The sequence below is a fragment of the Lissotriton vulgaris genome, chromosome 2_1 (assembly GCF_964263255.1).
Source record: "Lissotriton vulgaris chromosome 2_1, aLisVul1.2, whole genome shotgun sequence".
In the NCBI taxonomy this organism is placed as follows: Eukaryota; Metazoa; Chordata; class Amphibia; order Caudata; family Salamandridae; genus Lissotriton; species Lissotriton vulgaris.
In genome coordinates, this window is record NC_141687.1 from 866,836,927 (window position 1) to 866,862,488 (window position 25,562).

Here is a 25,562-nt window from a genome sequence, read left to right on the forward strand (position 1 = left end):
TCTGGGTGCCATGGCTGAAGGAGATACCGCAGTGGGACAAGCTGTGCTCCGTAATCTTTTTCAATAAGGTGAGCCTCTGTTCTACCCTCCTCCTATGGTTTCCAGTCTTATGCATGTCTTCTCTATGTATACATATATAGTTGTATAACTTGTATGGCATGGGTTTACACCTGTTGAATCCAACCATTTGTGTATACATTGCATCCTGGAAACTTTGTGTTCGGATATGGACTGCTTACTATTCTATATTCAAGCATGTGAATCTATGAAAGACACCCCAATTCTGGAGAAGAACAATTGTTACTTACCTGTAAACAGGTGGTTCTCCAGTATTGGTGTCTTTCATAGATTCACATGCGACCCTCCCATCCTCCCCTCAGAGGCTCTCTTCTCCTCATAGACTCTGTGGTCACTCTTGTGCTACGAAAATCTGAGGGCTTGAGCTCTGAGGAGAAGGTTCTAGAGGGCTGCTGGCGCCTGATTGGCTGCAGTTTGGACTAACATAATGACAAGGATAGGCTGCATTGGAACTTCTTTATCCCCATGCATTCCTATGTGGAACTTTTTGGTTAGGTACCAGATGCTGCTTGTATGCATTTTTTGGGTTTTTCCTTATATGTATATATATATTTATTATTTATTATTATATATTTAGTATTTATTGCTATTTTATTTACCGTGGGACTCCCACTCCGACGACGAATATTCAAGCATGTGAATCTATGAAAGACACCAATACTGGAGAACCACCTGTTTACAGGTAAGTAACAATTGTTCATTTTGGCTTTCTGTTCACTTTCAGCAGGGTTGCGGGCGGGGAGAGACTGATGTGCCAAAGATCTATTGGGTTTAGGTGGGGGGCAAAAGGAATATCAATCTGGGGTATGTGGTAAGGGCGGTTGTGCACCAGTAGTCTTAATCGGGACAGTCTACAGTTTTTAATAGCAACTTCTCTATTTCAACAGATCTGGAACCAGGAACAGAGTATACGATTTATATTATTGCTGTTCGGAGCAACTTCAAGAGCGATCCACTGGTCGGCAGAAAAAGGACTGGTAAATATCTTCTCGCAATTGGGGCCTTAGCAAGCACCAGGCTTAAATGTGATTATGGAAATGCTATGATATAGGTAGAAAGCATGCATATGTGATAGCTTAAGCCAAATGGTTTCTCAACATGCATTACTCCTTCCCCAAAATACGCCTTGTAAAGGCGGAACAAACTGTCTTTATTTTTTATTTATTTTACTATAGAAGAGGTACTGTTTGCCTGGAAGTTACCCTTTGTTTCAGAGTAAGGCTTTGCTAATCACTGGGCAGACATTGGGTACACAAAGATTTCATCTTTTTTATTTCATGATTGGAACCCAGTCAGCAAATTGAGTTACTCGGGCTTTACAAAATGCAGGTCTATAAGCCAATTTTTTCGGTTGGCTTCCCGGTTTGATTGTTTCTTCCAGTCTTAAATGACACATAGCATGTTCCACCTAGTCTGTTTACGGTCATGGGGTTCATGTTGACCCCTCTTTAGGCTTCTCCCTCTACCAATCGTTCTTTAAATCAATGTATTTTTCCAAGGATATTGTCAAACTGTGCTTGCTTAGAAAACTGCTAAATTTGAGGGGCTGGTATGGGGGCTTATGCCACTTTCCTCTGTTTTGATTGCTATTTTGGGAGACTAACAGATCCAACCCCTTCATAGCTTTTTATTGCCTTCAATCTGGACTGTTACCTGACCCACCTGTCTGGAGATTGTATGCTGGTCAGACCGTGTTCCCACTACAGAAACAACTTAGGGAACCTGTAAAAATAAACTGTTACCAGTCTCTTCTCTAGCTGCACATTCATTCCCGTCAGCTATGCTCACTGTAGTCCCTAATGGCATTACCTTGACTCAGTCAAGAGTGGCCTTCAAGTCTACCATGGTAATAGTCCACTTGCTTCCTACCATTTTCTTAGGCAGCTGGCTAAAAGATACAAGGTGCTCACTTCACTATAAATCTGTGAAATGGCCAGTTCGCTCTATTTTGTTAAAGCACAAAGAAAATAGTTTTTGGTGCCTGCCTCTAACTCTTAAGCTGTTCACTACTCTCTGAAGTAGTCTGTCGTTAATAAGCAGTCACTCTCACATTTTATTTAAGAATGTGAGCCCATGAAGAGTTGCGATATTGCTGCAGGGTAAACCTGCAATATGGTACATGATTACATTGGCTATTTAAACTATTTGGCACCTGACTCTTGGACCATCTTGTGTGTATTCATGCACTTTGGTACCAGTGTAGCTCTTCTGGACTGCCACCCAAGCCATTTCCGGGGCCTCTTCCAAAGGGACCTTAAAAGGATTGCCACAAGACCTTAGTTGTTTAAATCCTTGTTTGGTTATGAAGAAACATTTCACTTATAGTTATCAGCAGATGTGTAGGCAAAGATATATTACAGTTAGATACACTGTACTGTCAGGTGTTTGATTAAAGGTAGAGGCAGTCTTTCCCTTTAACAATTCTGAAATGTTTGTTTAGCAGACATTGTTAATGTAGTGCAATAAAACCTCGGCTGATTTTTGCAGATGCTCTAACTGGGGTTTAATTGGAATTGCGGTGGCTTTTTGCAGGGCTTAAGTCAAAGCTTGGCCTGGTTGTGTCAATGTTGGTGTGACTAATGCAGCTTCTTGCCGCTGCCAATGAGCTTTGCTTTTTATTGCTTCTAACCCTTTCTTTGGCTAGATGAGCTTCCGCGGCTGGTTACCCTTGCTCAACCTGGCCAGCAAGGCCAGGAGATCTTAGATGTGCCTTCTCTTGTGGAGAATACACCTTTCATCTCCCAGACCAGCTTTGACAATGGAAATGGTATCCAACTTCCAGGCACCAGTGGTCAGCAGAATATTGGCCATGAGGGGCAGCAAGTCTTTTTGGAAGAACATGGTTTTAGGCGGCCTGCGCTACCCACAACTGCCACCCCAGTGAAGCCTGGATTCCAAACACCTGAGCAGCATACATTGGACAAGTATACCCCAGGGCAGCACATTCCAACCATCCGAGAGGATATTGAACTTGCCGGATTCCCTCCACGTAAGATTGATATGGACAGGCCTACATCTCACGACTCTGGGCCTCAACGAGTTGACAGAACGGGCCAGGAAGCTCAAACAACCATCTCATGGAGGCCCCTACTGGAGAGCACAGAGTACCTTATCACCTGTCACCCCGTTGGTACAGAGGAAACACCTCAGCAGGTAATTCAAATTTTCCTGTAGTTAAATTTGATTTTTGCATTGCATCAGGCACTGCTAGGATATGCCATTGAGTTTTTGGTTTATGAAAGTCCATAAAGGTATTTCTTGATAAACTGCGATTCTCTCCTGTGAAGGCTGTAGGACCCATATTCGATAATCAATAAAACTGTTTAAATTTAGCAAGTTCAACTATGGCTCCAAATCTGTAGCCCTTTCTGGGAGTATTCATGTTGCACCTTAAAATATGTGTAGATTAGTTAGGCGTTTTATAAGGTCACCCCTTACCTCTCTTATAGCACAACAGGGGGACCGATGTATAACAGGTGTGGAATTAAATGTTTGTGTTTAAGCAAATCCTCGGACTACTCTGGATATACTCCCCTAAATGGAGTACAGAATTAGGTTGGTTAATTTCTGGGGAGATGTTAAAGTAGGGCTCTATAATTAAGCATAAATTGGCTTTTACTTTACTTTACTTTACTTTTACCTGTGGGCTGCAAACATCCCCAACCTTTTGGGTTTTTGTCGTACATTCACTTCAGTCGTTTGGATGAAGAAATTTGGGAAGCACAAAAAGGTAATTTCCATGTCCAATCCTGAAACTAAATTATGGTGACTATTGTAGTGTTTCTCTTAAAGCCAAAACAAGCAGACCTTCCGTTTGACCCTCCAAGTGTATAATTGGTACAAACCGCAGACTTGAACAGCCAATAAAGTGGTCATACTTTATAAAACAATAGTTTTAGATGGGAGAAAACAAATGGGAGTTAAGTTTGGGCAAATTAAGTTTCAGTTATCTAGCATCTGATGTCTTGTTTAAGCCAGAGTTCAACATAGGGTTAGCAAGTGTCTTCTAGTCTGAGCCCAACACTTCATGGTGCAGTCTGCAGAGCATTGTGAACCTGAAATAGTTCTCATAAGTTAGGTTTTGGGTTATGGCTATAGCTCTTAATGGAATGCATCCACATTGAGTCAGTCTGAGACCCACAGTACATGAAAGCCCGACCCTCATACTTGGACCTATTTTTGTCAGACATCAGTTTCTAGTGTAAAGCTTAAAAGTATTTTGTTTCCCAAAACTAGAACTTAATTAAAGATTATTGATCCCCTTTTAGGGGTACATGGCGCTCAAAACCTTGTGATGCTATTGTCTGCCACAACTTGTTCGGGACACTATAACAGATTAATCCCACTTGATTTTACAGTCACCCCTTATCAAAAAATGCCCATTTTACATTTTGGTGGCCAAATTAATGTTTCTGAGCATGTAGGAGTTGGAAGACCAGCTCCACAGTTTATATTGTAGTAGAAATTCTATTTCTGCGCAACCGGTGGTTGACTTAGGTGGAGAGACAAACCTCCAATTAAAGAGTAGCCTTAGGCAGATTATGCTATATATGAATTAGTTCTCCAGCAAGAAACCACTAGCAAATACTACACATTTATCAGGACTCGCTCCCCACCGAAGCATGCACCAGGTTTAGAGTCGGCACTGGTGCCAACATTGGCAAAGTGCCTTTTTAAGGAGGCAAAATCTCCTGATTAGTCTAATCTCAACGCCGCAGCTGCAGGTTGATTACTTCTAATTAACTGCCAGCCCCAAAAGACAGATTACCCATGTTCTGTGTAGACTCACAATGTCTGGATCTGTACTTACACAATAACTTTCAGATTATCTGCTACCATCAATCAGTGACCCTGACTCAAGTTGTGTATGATGGTGCCAAAATGGTAGTTGCAGTATTGAAGGTCCTTCTGAAAATAGGTGGGGGGGGGGGGGGGGGGGATCTTTTTTTTTTTTAAACCTGAAATTTGGCAAGATGCAGAGGGCATGGTTTCTGCATTTAGGTCCCTGTTGATCTGGAGTCCATGGTGGTGATTGCAAGGACTCTTAATAAAGATTCAGAGTGTCTGCTGTTGTAATAAGGTTTGTTTGGAGGACACTCAAAGTAGGTTGGCAGTAGGATTGGTCATGAATTGATGCAGTTAAACTTCACACTCCTCATGGAGTCTGAATGTTTGCAAGCAGTCGTGGTTGATACGATAAAGCACTTCAAAAGACCTTTTGTAGTAAATAAAAAAAAAAATACATTGCTTTGCAATCCTGCACAAATTAATCTCGTGTGTCGTAATAAAGCCTTGAGTTCAACCCTCATATTTTCCTCTAGATAAAACAAGACCTGTAATGGGAGCACTGTGAGGACTCACTCACTGTTGTCAAACAGACCTATGTAATCCAACTTAGATTTGGAATGTGCTCCTGATTCACTGGCTCGCCCTTCCCCTATACTTGTTCTGCCGAAGGACTGTCTCGCTGTTTTGATTGGATGAGTTGTATCCTTCCACTGATAGTCTGGACCTTGCGTTATAATGCTCCAGATGCCGTTTTATTGAAAAGAAACGTTCATAGTGCTCTTTACTAGAGGTCTACACTTTTTAAATATTTCCCAAAAGTGGCTAATAGTTTCTAGTAGGTTTTTACTCTTGATGCTTGTGCTGGTACATTTTGGCACCAAGAGATCCCTTTTATGTTTCTGAGAATGGAAATCCACCCCCCCCCCCCCCCCCCCCCCAGTCACTGCTAAAATATGAAGTTATAGCTGATGCATCCAGTTATGTCTTGCTTTTGCACAGTTTCCTTCTACAAAAGATCAGATGCCCTATTTAAAACGAGCGGTGGCAAAGCGAACAGGTCCCACCTTTGAAGGTAGTTATTCTGTTGGCTTTGCCAGTACTTTTTGCGAATGTTAAATAATATCAGAAAAAAATTAATACAGAAATTGATGGTTCTATGAGTGCATAAAAGGTTTTGTTTGTTTCCCTATTTGAGGGAGGAGGTGACTCGTGACTAGTGCTGGAAGAAATTGGAAAAAAAACCAAGCAAATTGAAAGGGCTGGGACAGTAATTTGACACATCTGGGCGTCCGTGAGTTTCAAGGTTTGGGGAGCAACTGGAGCAAGGGGGGGTTGAAAAAATAAGTGAGGGAGATGTGAAAAGCGACAGGGCACAAAGAGCGGATGTGAAAGGGGGAAGCAATATAAAAGGATGAGCAAGTCTGGAATGTTCAAGGAAAATGGGTCAGTGGATGTAAGCAGTAGATGGAAACAACCATGCCATTAAGGATTAGAAAAAAGGTTATACTTCAGAGAAGGGGCGAATGCAGGAAGACAGAGAAAAGTGATAGAAAAGCAAGCAAATTATATTGACAGTCAAACTTTGATAAGCAGTGGGCAGACCCAAATACCACTCAATACTTGATATCCTACTCAATAGGTCTATAGACCACAGATGTGTCAGAACTTAGAATCGCATCCTCTGTGCCCCATCTGCCATGGCAGCCCAGTAGAGCTCTCCTGATGTGCAGGTGAGAAACCCACACTTGTAAGGAACAATGACGTGTGAATGAGCCCCCACTTTGTTAGGTCTTTAAGTCACGGCTGGGGTGCAGTTATGCAGCTTTTTCATGAACAGCCAAACACTACGTCGAAAGTACCCCAATGGGTAGTCTTGTTCCCATTTAGGAAGAATTTATAACTGATAATCTCTTTGTATGCTTTCAAGTAAATGTATTCTGAATCTCCCTAATACCAGCAAGTAGTGGGTCTACCATCCCCTAAGATGGCTTGGCAAACTTCTCTCCTGCTGATCATTTCTTTTGTGGTGCTTAACATTATGTTTAGAGTGTCCAAATGTTTGCCCTTTTTAACTGAGAAATACAATCTGCCAACTATTTTGGCAGTGTTGGTTTAGGTTGCTCATAATTATGTAAACGGCATTGCCTCCAACTTGATAACTGGATGGGGCTATTTTCCTTCTGTTGCTCCTAATTATGTAAACGGCATTGCCTCCAACTTGATAACTGGATGGGGCTATTTTCCTTCTGTTGCTCCTAATTATGTAAACGGCATTGCCTCCAACTTGATAACTGGATGGGGCTATTTTCCTTCTGTTGCTCCTAATTATGTAAACGGCATTGCCTCCAACTTGATAACTGGATGGGGCTATTTTTCTTCTGCAGAGTGCTTTGGGGCAGCCCTACAAGTCGTAAATTTGATTCTTGGTAGAATTTGCTCATATTCTATAATCCTTCAACAGTCTAAGTGAATACAGTTGTGCTGATAAAAACACACCTCTTACAAACTGTATTCAATGTGTGATGTGTACATGCTCGAGGCCCAGACCGATTACAGCTCGCAATAAATCCCATGGACACCACTGACCGCGTGGGCAAAGACCACGTGCGGTCTGAGACCTGTTTATTTATAACCTCTGGCCACGCCAGGGAATGTAGTATTCTCCAGGGCAGTGGGCTGCCCCTATAATGGCCGGATGGCTTACTACATCCCTTCCCAACTTAGCTCGTCCCTCACTCCCAAACCTTGTGTCAAACGTCCTTGACCCTTGGGCTTGGCCTGGGATGTGGCCACAGATTGGAACACTGATGTGAGCGGTCTGGGCCGCCTTCCATCTGTCCTCTAATTAAAACAGACATCCTCCCTCTTCTCCTGTGGACTGTTCTTTGGATGCCACACTGTGCTGCCACTGATCCATTGGTTCCTCCACCATTGGTACATTCACCACATCTTACTTCCTCCTGACTCCCTTGTTCGGATCTGTCAAATTTCTTAAACCAATAAGTATTTCAACAAACTGTCTTCACTTTTTTGCCGAATTCATTGAGCCACCCATGTTTACTCTTTCCTCATACTCCTGGCTCAAACTGTATCCTGAACTTCCATCCAAGTCTGCGGTCTTTCAGGAGCACATAGTCTCCCGGCTTCAGCTGTCTCGAGGCTGCTCTGATCGATATGGTGTTCTGGGCTCTCCTGGTCTGTCCGCCATCTGGATCATACTCTGAGGCCAATCTGGATGTACAGGGCTCATGCCCAGTCAGTGCCCTTTCAGCATCCAAGCCCATGAAGGGCACAGGGTGGTGCAATGTGGTGTCCTCTGTATTCCCTCATGAAGTGATACAGGCTAACTCTGGGTTAGTCCCTTCATGCGTGGCAATGCATAGTTTTGTTTGGCATGTGCCTGAATCTCTCAACCTCCTGTTTCACTTGGGGACCCTTAGGGATGATTGGTTATGCCTGATACCAAGGCGCTAGAGCAGGCCAAGGAACTCTGAGCCCTGGATTGGCGGGCCATTGTCCTTTTGAATTTCGCTGGGAAGGCCAAATAATGCAAATGCCTTTTCTATGGCAGACACCACATTTGCAAATGCTGTTGATTCCACAAGCTCTCCAAATATTTGGAGTAACTGTACACCAAAGCCCATGGTGAGTCTTCCATCAGGGAAACTTCCAAATCCATGCTTACGCTGGACCATGTAGTACCACAAGGCTCTTCCATGATGATTGGGGCAGGCAGTTTTGGCTTGCTCTTTATGTGATGTAGGAAACTGGCTCTGTATATGATACACCTCTTACTGGTTATACCATGCACAAGGCCGGTGCTGGATGGGTGTGAGTCATTATACTCCTAGACACCCATCCTATCCATTTTTTTAATCTTACCTAGTGTCCCAGTTATTAAAGGTAATCCCCAATGCACACTAAGGTATTTTTAAAGTTTTTCATCTGGATCTCCTTCCCCTGTGGTGGTGTCAGTAAGATTTATGCAAGAACTCCCTCCTGCCTAGTAAGGCTTTGAGGAGGTTGAGGCTGCTGTGGTGGCACTGTCCTATCGGGGTGGGGAGAGGATTCCAATGATGAAGCATGACACCAAAGGTGTATGAGGTTTCTTCTTCCATTAAGGAGGAAGACTTCCCATAACTAGAAATCTATTTTTGTGCAGTTGAGAGATATCTATAATCTGTGAGCAAGGGCAACTGCCCAAAACGCGTCAGACCGTGAACTCTCAACTTTGTTTAAATTAAACAACATCTTTGCCTGGGATTTGGAGTAGTCTCTGTTCGCCAAGCCGCTTGCTGGAAGTGCAGGGACTACAGAATTGGGACTTTATTGGTGTGTGTGTGTGTGTATGTATGTATATATAATATATTCAATCTTGGAGTATCCACTTTGCACAGCCTTTTGTTCTGATATTTGTCTCCGTACTATTGTTTCTTTTGACAGTTTTGTGGAGACGTACGGTGCCATACCCTGCTCTCCCCTTTTGTGTTCTCCGAGTGGGCGAGCAGCCTTACGTCTTACACAGAGGAGTGTAAGACCTTTTCTATGCATGCAGTGACTAATAAATGACACAATTCAAAAAAGAGAACCACACCAATTTTTAGAAAAATGGATTCTTTCAGGATTTATTTAAAGGCAAAGATGTTTGCAAAAAAGGAAGTACATTTTTCAGGGATAATACTTTAAAAAATGGACACTAAGTGCAATTTTCAAGTTTTGCAATGGTCACCTATGGAGGAAAACACAAATGTGTTTTTTGTGGTAAGTACACAACTTACAGTTCCAAACCCTGCTGTCAAGTTTCCAGTACCAGTGTTCTTTCCCTAAAACGGATCTACGATTGGCCTTTCCGGACCCCTGTCCATCTCTAGTAAAAGGTACATGGGTACCTAGGGCATTGGGACTGAAGAGGATCCCCTAGGGACTTTTCACCTAGGCTATGCAGACTGTCTGCACCAGGCAATGCATGTTGCAGTGGCAATGAGTCAACATGGCACACTGCCTGTGTGCCATGCCAACTAGCACTGCTTCAGATAGATATGTCACCCTTCAAGCAGGCATTACCAGCCCTAAGGCAGGGGGCACTAAATCCCCGTTGTGGGTATATCTGCATGAGCAGATATGCCCCTTCAATATTCAGGTCTATCCCTTAATGTTGCAAGTGCCAGGGAAGCCATAGCGAGACCATGGTCTGGAAACTCTGCAACTTGAATTCCACATCAGAGTGTTTGGTACAAAACTGCTCCTCTCTAAACCCTCACTGATACCAGTGTGGGATTTATTGTATCTGAAAGAAACTTGTTAGTGTTAGATTCCTTACCTAATTAAGCGGCTTCTGATTACAGGGAAATGTGGTACTCTAGCTGTAGATGTGAGCTCAGGCTACAGAATTAAACTGCAACCCTTCTGTAAGTGGACTTGCGCACTATGCAACAGTAGTTGGACAGACCACACAAACGATAAGGTGTGGCCCAGAACTATGTTATTCTTAGGGAAACTAGATGGCTGCATGCAATGAGGGATAATCTGATCCAATTGTTGGCATTCATGTTACAGCACAATAAATTCTGGAGTTCAAATTTTCTCTTTGATCCCTAACCTGGGGGATGCCCAATGTTGTGGTGTGGAATGGGTGGGGAAGCAATAAACGTCCTAGGTCTATTGCATTTATCTGACAAACCATAATTCAGTTTAAAACGGGAGTGACTAAATGACTTAATGAGTGGATGGAAGTAGAATTGAGTTGATAAATTTCCTTACTCCAAATTTCAGTTCACGGTTCCTGGAACCTCGTCTAGCGCTACCCTGAACGGTCTGACTCGAGGAGCCACATACAACATCATTGTAGAGGCTTTGAAGGGCAAGATCAAGCACAAGGTTCTGGAAGAGCTGGTGACGGTTACTAGTGCCGGTAAGGAAAACTGCAAAGGATGGGCCATCATTAACACATCAAACCATCTGCTACCCTTTACAAATTTGAAAGTGAGATTGACTTGTGTACATTACCATCCTACATATGTCATAGCTCTTCACTGACCTGGGCCACTCTGGTATGGCTTGGAATGCAATCTGTAAAGTTTGATGAAACGTGACTGATTTTCATTGAAGAGTGGCAGCAGCATGTATGTGAATTTGTAGATCTTTATCACTCTTATGTAAATCCTTACAATTGGATCCTATGGTGAAGCATGGTAGCCAATAATTTAGGCTGCTAAACTGAACACCATTTTCTTGCCCCAATTTTTATGAAAATATGCGTATTGAGGATTTGATTTAATTATCTGATTTGTAGAGCGCACGAATGCCCGCGGGCGTCTTGGCGCTGAAATGACAGACTGTTTGAGCGGAGGCAATTGTGACCAGATGAAACTACTGCCATGAGGTATCACTCTGTACAAAGAATGTTCTGTTGGGGAAATTGAAGGTGTCTGGGTTGCAACATTCAAATAAGCTGTGCAGTGCAGCCCTTTGTTTGATTTTGCTGGTGGTCCCGACTACATCCCCGTAATTGAGATTGGTCTCCACAAATCGTAATCTCAATCTGGCCTCCTCTTTTGCGCCTTCATTGTTTGCTAAATGCCTTGTCCAGTTCATTGAAATTCCTGACTGGAGGCTCAGACTTGCATTCTTTAGTGAACTAAGTTTGAAGTTCATTGAGCATATCGTCATCCTTCCAAGGATGTATACTAAACCTGAACCCAACACCCTGGTGTGCTTTATGCAGTATTGCAAGCCACATTTAATGCAGTTTCCCCCGATACTTGTATACACCTTAAACTATGTTAAAGCTGCCCAAAACAATAGGAACTTAATATTTGATCTATGTGGTGGGCTAATTACATAGCGGGGAGAGCTGGTGCACATCATAGGTGTGAAACTTTGTGTAGCGCTGCATGAACTGGGACGTTCCAGTGCTTTGTCGTTCTTTGGTATGGTTTGCTCATGATCCACTTCTTTCTCCATGTTGACTTTTTCAGCTCATGAAAGTGGTGTGCTGCATGTGTTGGAAGATACCTGCCACGATATCACGACTGGCTCATCGTATGTTATTGGACAGGAGTGGGAACGGATGTCCGAATCTGGTTTCAAGCTCTGGTGTAGGTGCTTGGGCTTGGGCAGTGGACACTTCAAGTGTGACTCGTCAAGTGAGTAGCATGGATTTCTTCTGGCATCTATCATTCCTCCAGCCCACTGCCTAACGCCAAAACATTTTATTGTGCTGTCTATCCGTGTAATGCCACATTCTGGCCAGTCTTTATATATTATTTACTATTAGTATGGACTTGTAGGCTTATTAAGGGTTTGATTGACCTCAGCCGTGAATCCAGGTAAATATTTCTGTGGTAGATCAAATGTACCTTGTAAGAGGACATTATGTTGCTCAGTATTACGGGGGATGCACAGAGTAGACCATTGTCATTGCGTTAGGCAGAGCATAATTGGAGTAAGATCAGGAGAATATAATTGAGCTGGAGATGGTAGCTCAAGACCATAAAAGTTAATGAATTTTTTGTTAAAATTTTTTTAACTCTTTTTTTTTTATTTCTCTTCCCTTTCCTAGAGTGGTGCCATGACAGTGGACTGAACTACAGAATTGGTGAGAAATGGGACCGGCGTGGTGAAAATGGACAGATGATGAGCTGCACCTGCCTTGGAAATGGAAAGGGAGAGTTCAAGTGTGAACCACGTATGTGTGGGCTTATTTAATAATTAAGTCAAAATTTCACCTGGTTTCCCGACCCGCTGTGTCGTGACTCTTAATCTCTACAAGGTTCTTTTAACGCCTCAACTGAAAACCCATTGCAATGTCTCTGAATCTGACTTGGAATAGAACACTTGCCACGAGTAGCCAGCACATGCAGAACTGCCTTAAACAATCTGTTCTAATTTTTAGGTTGAGCCTACACCAGCATGTGCTGCTCTGGAAGACTTGTTGTAGTGAAGTAGGGCATAGAAGCCCCTCCCACTCTCTGCTCCTATTTTCCATTGCCTTGTCATTGTCCTAAATGCTGGCTTCTGATTAGTAAATAGACTTGTTAGTCTCTCCTTATTACTGCCTCTTCATTGGTCACCTCCAGTGGCGACTGGCCCTTTTACTTTGGTTGTTACACAGTACTTGTTAGTCTTTAAGCACAATTTTCTTTATCCAGTTTCTCTAACTGCAAGCAAGATATGCTTTGGTTCCTTCATTACAACCCCACCCTCCCTCCCGTTGTCCGTGCCTTCTTTATCCTCCTGCACTCCCTCCCTCTTGTTGTCCGTGCCTTCTCCATCCCATACCCCCACCCGCCCTCACGCCTCTTGTCTGTGATGCCTACCATTTACAATGCAATAGATCTTGCATTTACGGGAGTTTGAGCTATTGGCATTGTAAATTATAATGCCTTTTATTTATGTTCTGGTTTTTATAACCTAAAAAGTGTGCCTTGTCATTTACAATGCCAATAGCTTAAACTTGCGTAAATGCAAGATCTATTGCTTTGCAAATGCTTGTTCATATCCCCTCCCCCCCCCCCCCCCCCCCCCCCCCCCATCAATTATGGCGTACAGCACACTGGATCACACTGACTGTATGGAATGTCACAGGATTTCTGCATAATAACCTGAACGATGCTACCAGAAAATTACTGAGAGCGCGCCGGTCACCTGACTCTTAATTTACCAAATATGCACACTTGGGGCCCATAACGTATTTATCACTATATTTCATAAATCAGGTAACCTACACACCGCTATCAGTAATCCTTGTTCCTTTCTAATGTATTTCCGTGTACCTGACTTTCCAATCCTCGGAAACAGGTACCTAAGATCACAATGGATCTGGAGCTATCAGAGGGTAGGAAGATAACACAAAACAAATACCATATACATTTGAATAATGTTTGTACTTTTGTAATAACCACAAACGCAAGAAGTTTTCAACACCTTTATCTAATTAATTTAGTCATCATATGCCACGAGAATGAGATTTACACAGATCAGACTATCAATAACTAAGATCAGAAATATAGTGTAGCTGTGAATCAAAGTGAGTATCATCTATAAATCGAAGAATAAAGAGAGGGGAAAGTAAGGAACACGCTATTTTAGTCTAACCGACTTTCACAATGTCACTAAAAGTGGGTAAAGAAAAGGAACATACTAACCAAAGTAAGCTTTCAAATATTCTAACAGTTAGGAAAAAACCGAAACTTATGAAAGTTTCTATATCAACAAGTACTTTTTTCCTATAGGGAGGGTAAGAATGGGACATACTATATATGTAAACAGTTCAGTGTGTGACTAAAGGTGGGGGAGAAAATATGGAACATGCTAGTAAACACTTTGCATGAAAGTCACATTTTATATAAAGACAGGGAAATTGACATAGGCAAGTTTGCTTTATTTAAGATGGGAGAGAGAAAAGGTTTAGATAGACCAACACCCACACAGAATATATTTACCTAGAACAGGATGGAGACTAACCCTGGCCACGGGTCAGTTGGGAAAGGCGGGAAAGGACCCTCAAGGACTTAGGATGCCAGTAGGCGAGCAGGTACAGCTCATGGACAGTCCGGCCAGGATAACTTCAACATTTGGATCAGGACTGGGCTCACCAAAGGGTACGACCAACACCTGCAGCTTCGGATGCAACGCCTGCGCTACTCCCTCTCTGCAAGGAATCTGCCAATAACCCGATTGGGTTCTCGTATCTCCCAGCAAAGTGCTTCGCCAAGCACTTAAGGTTTTTTTTCCCCACCCGACTGAGTTTGTGGAAATAACGGACAGAGTGCTCCGCAGCTCTCTGTATCAATCACCTATAGAGTTCGTTGGGTCAGTGACAGGTCAGCTATTCGGACAAGTCGGACAATTTCTCTAGCTAAACCTAGGCTAGTTATACTGTTTTCGGGTCAGTGTACCACCCACCAATGTTGCAAGTGTAAGGATCCCCAACTTCTGATTGGACACGGGAGGTGGTTAGGTCATTGTACCTCCTGATTTTAAGACATTCTCATAATTAATATTCAATATTTGAACCCACCCTCTACATTCCAGTTCCCATGGCATGTGAGTTTAAGAAAACTATGGTGTATACAGGAAAACATTACAATGTAACAGATGCAGGTACGGGTTAGTATCTTCGTGCTGGGGCGCAGTTCAGGTTCCCATGAGCATCTTAGCTTCGGCAGCCAGCTGGCTGTGTTCCACTGCTGTATGTCTCTCTTGTCCCCATCACGTGATTGGTACCGCACGGGCTTCCAAGATGGAGTAGCACCTCTCTCCCAGGCCCCCGAAGAATGTTACATGAAAAGCAAGCGAAAACAATTTAGAAACACGGGAAAAAATGAATACACTGTATACCATGATTGGCTATACTACATCCCTTACTTTATAATAACTATAGCATTAGGAGTTAAGCAGAACAAAACAGCTGAGCTAAAGCAGCAGTGCAAGCGAAGAGCATGTAAGAAACAAAGCAGCCATCTTTAGCAGTACTGCGCATGAACGACAAGTTCCCTCCAGAACTGCGAGTGCGTCACATCACATGGGTATGACCGACGCATGCGCAGACTAGAATCCCGCAAAGCGGCGACCATTTTATATGCAAGTGTAGTTAGGATTAGTAAACACATAGGCAAGCATCACTGGGACACCCCAGTATAGTTTAAAAGGGCAATATTAATAAGACAAACATGTTGGTTATGCCGTCAACGTTATTCGAGGTTCATGAATACAAGCAAGATGCGTAACATGCGAATCCTTGCTCCATCAATATCCCCCCCCCCATAAATTATGGCGTACAGCACACTGGATCACACTGACTGTATGCAATGTCCCAGGATTTCTGCATAATACCCTGCTAATGAACGATGGAATAGGCAGGTGTACCCAAATCTGCCTTTATAGTGTAGTGTGGGGGTTTATAAAGCTTAATATTAGCTATTACATACCAGACCGTGCTAGCTGTCTGACTACTAAAAGACCTATTGCCAGCTTGTAGTATGCCCATTGGTTGGCTTTTTGTCCCTCTCTTGCTTTATTTAGCTTGTGTGGGCTTAAGTTCCTCTTCCTGTATCTGTCCCTCCCTCAGAGCATAGTCTCATTAGTTGTCCTTCCACTGTTGCTTTTCAGGAGATATATTTATATATTTTTTTGTTGTTGAGCACCCTGGGGCCATGCAGTTTTCAGCTGTCCCTCTCCTATTCGTCTTACATCCCACCCCATGTTTCATGTTGCGCTCTTACCTGTTTACTTCCCCCGCACCTCTCTATGTTGTGCTTGCCCTTGTGTGCTTCTCCTTGTAGCGCTCTCCCTGGAATGCTTCCTGTCCGCAGCCCCTAATTGCTTTCTCCAAGGAGTGCTGCTGCTCCATTCCACCTTCCTGCTTCCCGTCGATGCCCCTTCCCACCCTTGTGTCCCTCATTCCCCTCCCCCTCACCATTGTCTTTTTATTTATTTTGCAGAGGACCAGTCATCAATTAATGATGGATCATCTAGCACCTTTGCGCTACTTCCATTTCTGTTTTTTAAGTGTATTTATTTACTGGTCTAGCTTGGATAGGTAATCTTAAAAAAAAAAAAAAGCATGTGTCATTTTGCAGGTGCTCATGCATAATGGAGCATGTGCTGGCCCACAAAATAACACCTCTGTAGCTCCCACTTACCCACCACCATGATGCACAGCATGCCAAAAAGGCCTTGATCTAGCCAGTAGCTCGCAAAGGTGAGACATGGCTTTGACAGTGCTGCTTTTTGGTGTAGAAGTCTGGAAGCGAACTATGCAGTAACTGGCTTGTAGAAAATGTTGCAACATGGAATAGCAATATGGTTGGTCACCCATCCTACTTCTCTCACGAACTGCTATGCTTTGTATTGCCTGCAAGCATAAAGTCACAGATTTGAACTAGATTTGTGATTTTGCATTTGATTATGCCTGCCTTTGCACCTACTTGCAGCAGATGTGTTTAAGTGCATTGAAACAGCGTATATTGAGCCACAATGCACATTGTTCTCACAACACCTTCCAAGTAATGCTGATCATGACGAAGCTTATCTATAGGTATGACATCTTTGCAGGAACCAAACATTGAGGTTAGCAAGCTGTTTGCCAGCTGTTAGTGTTTCATAATGAGATTGTTTCAGGGATTCAGCAGATTCACAGAACTATGCTTGGGATCATAGAAACTTTGTAGGCAGGTACAAAGTCAGTATACCACTGGAGTACCCATGAGACCGGGACCGACTAGCTCTAGTTTCTCACTTGCAATCCTACTCATTCACAGAGGCACAAGTGATTAGACTCCCCATAACCAAACATTCCCGACCCTCTCAGAAATCTCAATTGCAGGACTCACTCTTGCACTCTTACTAGTCCACAATAAATTCCGACAGACATGAGAAGTTTAAAATGTTTATTTTAACTATTGTGTTCTAGTATGCAGTATACGTGCCACAATAAGTAACAAAATGCCTAACACAAATCTGGTCAGCATAGTAAATGGTCCATAAATCATAAAAGGAGCTGTCATTGTATAAGACTGGATAGCCTAACCTCCCTTTCTACAGAAGCAAAATTATATATCAGAAGATCTCTGGGTGTTGGCAGCAGACCATGTAACCTTAGCATGCACAGATGAAAGTTTTACAACGCTAGTGCTGTCACAATGTCTTCCCTGGAAAGATCCCTCTCCAAGTGTTACCTATCTGTGCACACGCATATATCAAAAGTAGGAGTTCCCAAACAGCTGCATTTGTGTTTTTGGCTAGGTGCTGGGGTCTGACCAGAATAACAAGGAGCACTGTTTTGGTTATTTCCTGGGATTTAGTCTGCACACTGTAGACCAGATCAAACGTGAAAACAGCAAGCACTGTGTGAAAGTACACCGTGGCACAAAGTAAAATGTTTGTATATTAACGTCCGCAAAGCAGAGGGCAGTCTACAACATGCTCATGCTAACGTAGGGAAAAAATGGCCTGCATGGGACATATGACCACATTAGATTGTGGTTGTCTGAACTACCTTTGGAAAGGTTCATGATTGGAATTGAGATGGGCTTGAATGCCTCTACTTTTATTTCTGTAGATGAAGCAACGTGCTATGACGATGGCAAGATGTACCGTGTAGGAGAGCAGTGGCAGAAGGAGTATTTGGGAGCGATCTGTTCCTGCACCTGTTATGGAGGGCAGCAGGTAAGCCGGCTTGTGCACTTCCAGGTTTTGTAACCTAATAGCCAGCAGGACAACAATGTTAACATGCAGACCTTGTTGAAATGAAGTGGAGTATTGTGAGCCACAAAATCCATTCCACATAATACTGACACTTAAGTAGCTTTGCAAATGAGTCTTGTTCAGCAACTGCAATCTGAATTCATTGTGGATCTTGTAATCTGCTTGGTAAGGCCCAAGCAAGCCCAATTGACTGATGGTTCACTCTACCTTTAAATGATTGGTGTTGAGAAACTCAGGATTTATAGGTGTGGACAGTGAAAGTTTAGGGTGAGGGTGAAGGCTAGCTGAATAGAGTTGCTGTAGACTTCCATAGTTACATTGCTGGAATTGTAAATGCACAACAGATTTGTTTGAGAAACATACACAGGCTGAGTGAAGGTAGTCCTGTTCTGCCAACTTTTGAAGACCATGATATATAAGAAACAATGTGAAATTGCCCTGTTACACTTGCATTTACACTGCTTCTGATCATTTACTTCTGTTTCCATTGTAGCTTTTTTCAGTTGTCCTTAATTTCATCTTTTGTTTGCTCACAGGGCTGGCGCTGTGATAACTGTCGAAGACCTGGTGCTGGTGTGACTCCCAATGCTGATGGTGTGGTTGGGCAAACTATCTCTCACTTTTCACAGAGATATCAGCAAAACGCAAACTTTGTAAGTTTACTCATCGTATTTTTAGCAGTGGTATTGTAATTTTGAGTTTGACCTGGCCTTGCTCACTTTGCACTCTGGGTATGCAGTGTTCCTAGGCTACAAAATGTTGTGGTCTGAAGGTTAAACTGATGAAAGATCATTGAATGCCAAAGTAGTGACAAGGGAAGGCGTGCTAACACAAACCGAATAGTTTAGTGTTAAAGCTCTGTTAACCCTTCAGCACTTACAGAAGAAATGGAGGAAGTTTAAAGACTTCATTGGTAGGAATTACGAGCATAGCCAGTTGGCTGTAGTCCTGATTTAACATGGCTGTTTTGTTGCCAAATAACTGGCTTATTGAGAGAAGCCTGCTGGGTGTGGAAAAGGGGCTGGTGGTAGGGGAAGACCATGAGGTTGTCACATATGCAACCGTGGCAAGTTTATTTATTTAAAGAGTTTTATATAGCGCTGGCTAGACCCTTAGGTATCCGAGCGCTTTACATAAGGTCAGCAAAGTTACAACAATAATAACAATTTACGTTGCATCAAATATGAGACCCATTAGCAGGAGAGGTCGGAGAGGAGAGGGGGAGGGGGAGGAAGGAATAAGACCGAGGTAAAGTCAGCCCAGAGAAGAATGAGTAGGTGACTGCCAGTGAGGTCGTCCGAGGCCCGTCTCACCTATAGCTCTCAAGGAAGCACCAACATGTATCTGTCAGACCGTGTATAGAAAGGAGAACAAGGCAAAAGCAGAACGGCATGAATACAATGAGGGGAAGGGTGGGTGAACGGGGAGAAAAACTGTCCCTAAGGTCCGACTGGGCAGGTGATGGTCAAGGGGTGAACAAAGTCCTATCTCCTCATTAGCTGAACAGAGCAGCTCAGCCGGGCGTCTGACATAATCCTCGGACTCAACTGTCCAGAAAGAGATCATGTGTCCTCCGGGAATGTCCTAGTAGTGCGGGTCAGGAGGGAGGCCATGGTCAAAAAGATCTAGAAGTCCTCTTGAGGTCATGCATAGTCCAGGAAGTATTCAACCAAGCTTATGGTGGTTTACCCTGTCCACCGCTCTCGGTGACCAAGACTTTAGTCCCCATAGGTTTCTGCAAAGGATTCGTTCTTCAGTTCGTAGAAGGCTCACCAATACACTTTAAATCTAGAAGAGAATCCTTCAAGCCGATTTCAGTATGTTATGATTAAGGCTCCCAGTTCCATTTTTACAGATGGATACATACAGAAAATGTTTCTAGTCTATTTAATTTAAAACACAAAAATACTGATTGTGCTTCTTGTGAGTGACTCGCCATGCTGTCATGAATTCCAGGCAAAAGCTGAGCAGACCAATAGTGGGGACTTACAAAACCGGGTCAGATTTCCTGAAATACAGGCATATTTTAAAGAAATTTTAGTAGACCAATATCCACCTGTGGGCGTAGTGTTTTGTTATATGTGGCTGCTTAATATGCTAAAATGTGACGGGCATCCATGTATGTGTGCACGTGTAAGAGTTAAATAGACAAATATACCATTTTACGACTCCATTTGTTCACAAAATAAATATGGATAAATACCAATAAGATAGTCCAAAATAAATATGAATAAATACAGGCAAATGTAAAAAATACTATAAAACCGGGGGCCCTAGTTATGATGCATAACCAAGGCTAGAAGAACCTCTGGTTATAAAATGCATCCTAGGGCTCAAGAGCAGCATTGCTGTTACATGACCTTTACATGTTAAAAGCAAATCATTGCCTCAATTTGAAGAGGTCGTGGGAATATCAGCCTTTACTCTTAAAAAAATCTTTAACACCAAATATAGGTACAATGTTTTGGCACTTTAGAGGTTTATTAAATTGTTTGAAATGGGTCCAACTATCTAAAGAAAACTATCTAATTCCTCCAATTCCCATAATCTCATTTTAACATGTAGAATTGCAACCAAACTAAAGTGCTATTCGTATTTAAATGCTGCCATGTATAATATGGCTACGCTGTCCAAGGACTGCGTCCAATGGTGTAGACCTCTGAATATGTTAATTGTTCTATAGATGACTCTGACAATTGTGTTAACCAGCTCGCTGCTGTTCATTTTTAGGATTAGTGTAGTTTGATTGGAAGGTGTTTTCTCAGGCCACAATCTGCTTTCAGAAGTAGCAAATCGGTTTTTCTAGTGTCCTAGTGATGAGCTGTCTAACACAAGTCCATGTCCGATTTTCAGGACATCCACAGACTAGACTTGTACAGGTCAGTGAAAGTTTGTGTAGAAAGCTGTCTTTTCACAGTGTATTTTTGGTCCACTGTATAAAGAGTCCAGGCAAACCTGAAAGGAAAGAGGGGCACAAATTCCACCCCAAATGTTCTTTTGTGGTAATGTGGATGAGCAGCTAGGCATATCGGTGGGTACTGCTAAGCATTTATTGCATACACAAATGCAGTAAGGAAGACACGCACTCAAGGAAATCTAACACCAATTTACAAAAATAACTTACTTTTGTATAAATTTTGATACCAAGATTATTGGAATCAGGTAAGTACTCTTCGTGTTATGAATTTCAATTATTTTCAAAAGTTGGCCATGCAGTTTTGGGAGTGGTAATGTTGTTCTATGGGGGGCAAAACATATACTGTATTCTAGCACTTCGCAGTGACTTGCGGGACCAATCTCCTTGACTAAAGGCGATTATGGGGCAAGGTCCAAAGCCAAACAAGTCACCTCAAGGCTCTGGGCCATCTGGGTGCAGAGGGGTTATGGCATTTGGTGTCCCATTCACTTTAATGGGAAACTGTCTGGATGCAAAGGCTGAGATTGGGAGATGAGTCGAGCTGAAAAGCAAGGGGGCTTGGGGGGGTGGGGGGGGTCTCACGATGCTCAGGGGTGTGGAGACACCTTTGGTCCCCTTCTCAGGCCAGGGCGTCTGGGTGCAGAGGTGTTCTGGGGAGTCTGGTTTTCGTCACTGGAGACACTTGTGGCATCGGTGAGTCCACTCTGGGCAAACCCAAGGTGTTTTTGTCTCTGGAGGGTTAGGGGACCATACTGGCACTATAGGCCCTATTCAACTCTGGCTAGAGGGCACCAGTGCAGTGGGACTTTCCGGTGTCCGCTTTGTGACAGTCCGGATTCCTCAATTCTTTTTGAGTGCCTGCAAGATGCAGGTAGGCAGCTCTGCTACTCCATGTAAGTACTTGTTAAATGCAGGCAGTCCTCTCAGGCTTTTGGATGCTTAGCAGCTGCAGGACGCGATGACTTTAGTGCAGTCTGGTGGGAACAGCAGACAGGGTGGCGCCAAGTCAGTTCATTCTCCAGTCTTTGCTTCTTGCAGCTCTTCAGTGGCCTTAGGTCTTCTTGAATCTGATTTCCTGGTGCCAGGGGCTCCCCTAAATACTACATTTAGGGGTGTTAGGGTAGTGTCCAATGGGCTACTTACCCCTCCCTGGGGTCGCTACACCCCCCCCCCCCTATATGACCGCTTCCTTTGAGCAAATGGGCATAACCCTGTCCCAGAGTTCCTCATTCTGCTGTCACTAAGATGAGACATTACCAGCCTTCCTGTGGGTGGTGTGAAACTGCTCTCAGAGCAGGCATTGTTTCTGACCTCCCGAGAGTGTGCTCACCTCCCTGTGGGTCAAAAACTAGTCTGTGGTGGCAGGCTGCACTGAACCAGTCAGCCAACACACTAGAGGGCTGGTAGGTTTCAGGAGGTACCTCTAGAGTAACCTCTGGATTCATGTATTAATACATCCATCACTGGGATCAGTGTAGGTTTATTAATATGAGGTGTTTGATAGCAAACCCCATTTCAGTGAAACCATTATTTAGCTGGGGAGCTTGTTTTGACCAGTGCCCAGTACATACCTTAATTTAGCTTCCCTGCTCACTTACAGTATCCAGTATTGGGAACTAAATATCACAGGGGCATATGTGCTAATAAGCCAATTGTATCAGTGGGGCGTTTTGAGGGATAATAACGCCACCTGCGGAGAACCCAAAAATCAAACAAAGTACAAAAAAAACACAGCTGTTCACCCCTCCAATCCAAATCTTTTCAAATAAGCCAATTGTAGCACAATTCCACAATCCTTATTTTGGGGATGGAGAACTGGCATCGAGGTCTGGTTAGCAGACCTCCATGCACTGTCCATCGCAATCCAGTAGCTAAAAAGGGGGCAAAAAGTGGGTGAGGGGGGATAACCGCAACACCACCGTATCAATACTTTAAGCCTACACTAAACACCTATTTAACGTGAGAATGTCTGATAGAAGCTTATTATCCATTTGTTTTAGCGTGCAAATTCTTGGATATTTTTATCAGTATATTTTAAAGTACTCTTATTCATAGTAAAAGTCTGAAGAAAATTCTTTCAGATGTAGACCTAGTAAAGGACCAGATCTCATGTTGGTTCAGGAAACTATGACGTTAGGTTCTTGGGGAGAGCAATGAAATTGGAAAGGTCGATGTGACACAAAGGAAGTGGATTGACATTGAGAGTCCAAATGACTTGTGCTACGCTTATCATTGGGGTTTGGAGGGACAAGAAATAATCCAGTGTGTGCAGGTGAGGGAAATGATGGAAAGACTGTATCATGTGAGTAGCTTCTGATTGTCTCTCTACAAGTTAGAATCTCAGTAACCAATAACAGAGGAAAGCTGTTGTAGTAGTAATGAGCTGTAGAGCAAGGCGTATTCCTGTTTGAATGAGCCCATAGCATCAGTTAAAGAACAAGAGTTGCGTTGAACAAACTGTATATATTGTATGCAGTGCAAGGTTGCAGATATCATTAGTGCAGGATGTTCACTGACCCTAAGACCCAGGTAGGAATGTAGCCCTCTACCCCACCCCACAATGTTGGCTACCTTTAGTACCCGAAAGTAGAACAGAGGGTCTTTTTCTTCAGTTGTGTTGGGGTCCATGGCAAACGTCCATGTCACTTGTGTAGTGGGCATTATTCAAGGGGTTGTATTCACAAAAAATTAAGGAGTTCATGCCTACATTCAAACCTTTACCTCGTTCTCCGATTCCATCAGTTCTCATGCAGGCATTCAGTGTATCACCAGTTGGAGTATTACTGACTTTTTTTTTTTCCTTTAACAGAATTTGAAATGCCCCATCGAATGCTACCTGCCCTTGCAGGCTGATTCAGAACCTACAAAACGAAATTAAAAGCCAAGAATATGCAGAAAAATACCTTCTGTCCCCACTCGCCTTGAAAGTATGACTACAGAAGAGGAGTGATATCGGACCAAGCCTTCTGCTGTTTGGGCAACTAATCACCCACCTTCAGCTCTGCTTGCAGCTTCACCCAAGTGTCACTAATTGAACATTTATTTTTAAAGACTTCTCACCCCTGAAGTGTTGGATACCGTTCAGTATTTTGTCGTTTTTAAAGGTGCTTTTTAATCTGTTTCTGCAGTGGGGACTAAGGGATTCAGGGACACTTAAAGTATTTTTACTGGAAGCACAGGAAGAAGATTCAAAGAAAGTAATCCCAATTTCCCTTCAGAAACAACCGTTGTGTTGGAACTTTTAATTCTTTTGGTGCCAGTCCAAGTTGGAAACTACATCAGATGACCCTCCCACACCAGCCATCCCAGTCCAAAACAGTGATCATTGGTACTTAATTTTTGTGATTCTCAGTAATAATTTTTATCTACATCTTTTCGCCTTTGTGTTATTTATCAGTTTATCCCTCCCTTGTGTCTTATTTTTGTTTGTTTTTAATTTTTCTTTTGAAAAATTTGTACTGAAAAAAATTTTGTTAGCAAATTTTACATGCGGAATTTGGTGTAATTGTGGTTTTTATACTGTACATGGCAAAGCTTTACTACTGTGGAAAGATAACACTTTTAATAAAAAAATGATCTTTGGATTAGTGTTCTTTCAAGTTTTTTTGACAGATTCTTGCCTCTCAATATCTATGCCGTCCACTAGTTCTGTGTATGTGTTTCCCAGATGGGTGGACCTAGTGAGATCTCTATCTTCCGGCAGTTTGAGCCATTCCTATTCTGCATATTCCTTGCAACTTTGTCACAGCTTCTTATCCTATCATCTTGAGAACGTGAGGACAAATGGCAACCCTGACCTTGCACCCTGTGTTGGGTTACCTTTGGAACATCCGTCTTGCCAGATACCTATTCATATGTATACACACACCACCACAAGATTGCTCCATCCAGTAGCCTCAAAGGAAATCACTGGTGTAAACTGGGTTTCTGCATATTTCTGGATTCACATGCTGTGCAGTCCACCATCTAGTGGTTGGGTCTGGAGTAGTCCCGTTTCTTTTCTTGGGTGTCATCAACCATTTGGTTACTATGCCCCGCCTTAACTGATGTCCGGCTTATGCCTAGAAAATGACTGCATTCCAGACCCAACAGCATAAAAAAAATCTGAAGATGGCAGAGAGGGAGCTAATGGGCTGCTTCCCACACATTCATGTCGGCGGCATTTGCACCCTGTAAGAGGTAGTAAAACGCATAAATGTATTGGTACTTAAGACCGTTTTCCTGGCTTTCAAGGCCATTCAGCCACAGATCAAGCGGAAGGTAGTGCAGGTTCAGACTTGTGGTAGTGTCAGTCTGTACCTGCATTGCATTGTCGGGAGGGAGGGTTAATGTTTCAAAGTTCAGGTTTAGAAACTTTAACTTGACTGACATTAATGTCACTGTAATGTAGTAATGTAATGTATTAAATTGAAACACCTTTATATGTTAAACAATTTCTACATTTTTAAGTCTTTATCATGTTCTTACACTTTTTAATTTTTTTTAATTTTTTTTTACATCCCAAATATATGTGAAAGGTACTTGGGAGATGAGCCCAAACCTATTGTTTGGGCTTGGCTCAACTGCAGAC

The 25,562-nt window shown here is 42.9% G+C and overlaps 1 protein-coding gene across 8 annotated transcripts in view; it reads left to right on the forward strand.

Moving 5' to 3' along the window:
• FN1 (fibronectin 1) overlaps nucleotides 1-24,574 on the forward strand; it is a 160,988-nt gene extending 136,414 nt beyond the window's left edge. For 5 of the 8 annotated variants that reach the window (XM_086956347.1, XM_086956350.1, XM_086956351.1 and 2 more), the window contains 8 exons: nucleotides 966-1,055; nucleotides 2,723-3,231; nucleotides 10,639-10,777; nucleotides 11,844-12,011; nucleotides 12,428-12,553; nucleotides 17,930-18,036; nucleotides 18,612-18,728; nucleotides 23,802-24,574. In XM_086956347.1, coding sequence (XP_086812473.1) covers nucleotides 966-1,055; nucleotides 2,723-3,231; nucleotides 10,639-10,777; nucleotides 11,844-12,011; nucleotides 12,428-12,553; nucleotides 17,930-18,036; nucleotides 18,612-18,728; nucleotides 23,802-23,870 — 1,325 coding nt within the window. In that variant the 3' untranslated portion in view covers nucleotides 23,871-24,574. The remainder of the gene's footprint in view (nucleotides 1-965; nucleotides 1,056-2,722; nucleotides 3,232-10,638; nucleotides 10,778-11,843; nucleotides 12,012-12,427; nucleotides 12,554-17,929; nucleotides 18,037-18,611; nucleotides 18,729-23,801) is intronic. The other 3 variants (XM_086956348.1, XM_086956352.1, XM_086956354.1) reach the window with 1 other exon arrangement.
• Nucleotides 24,575-25,562: the final 988 nt, after the last annotated feature.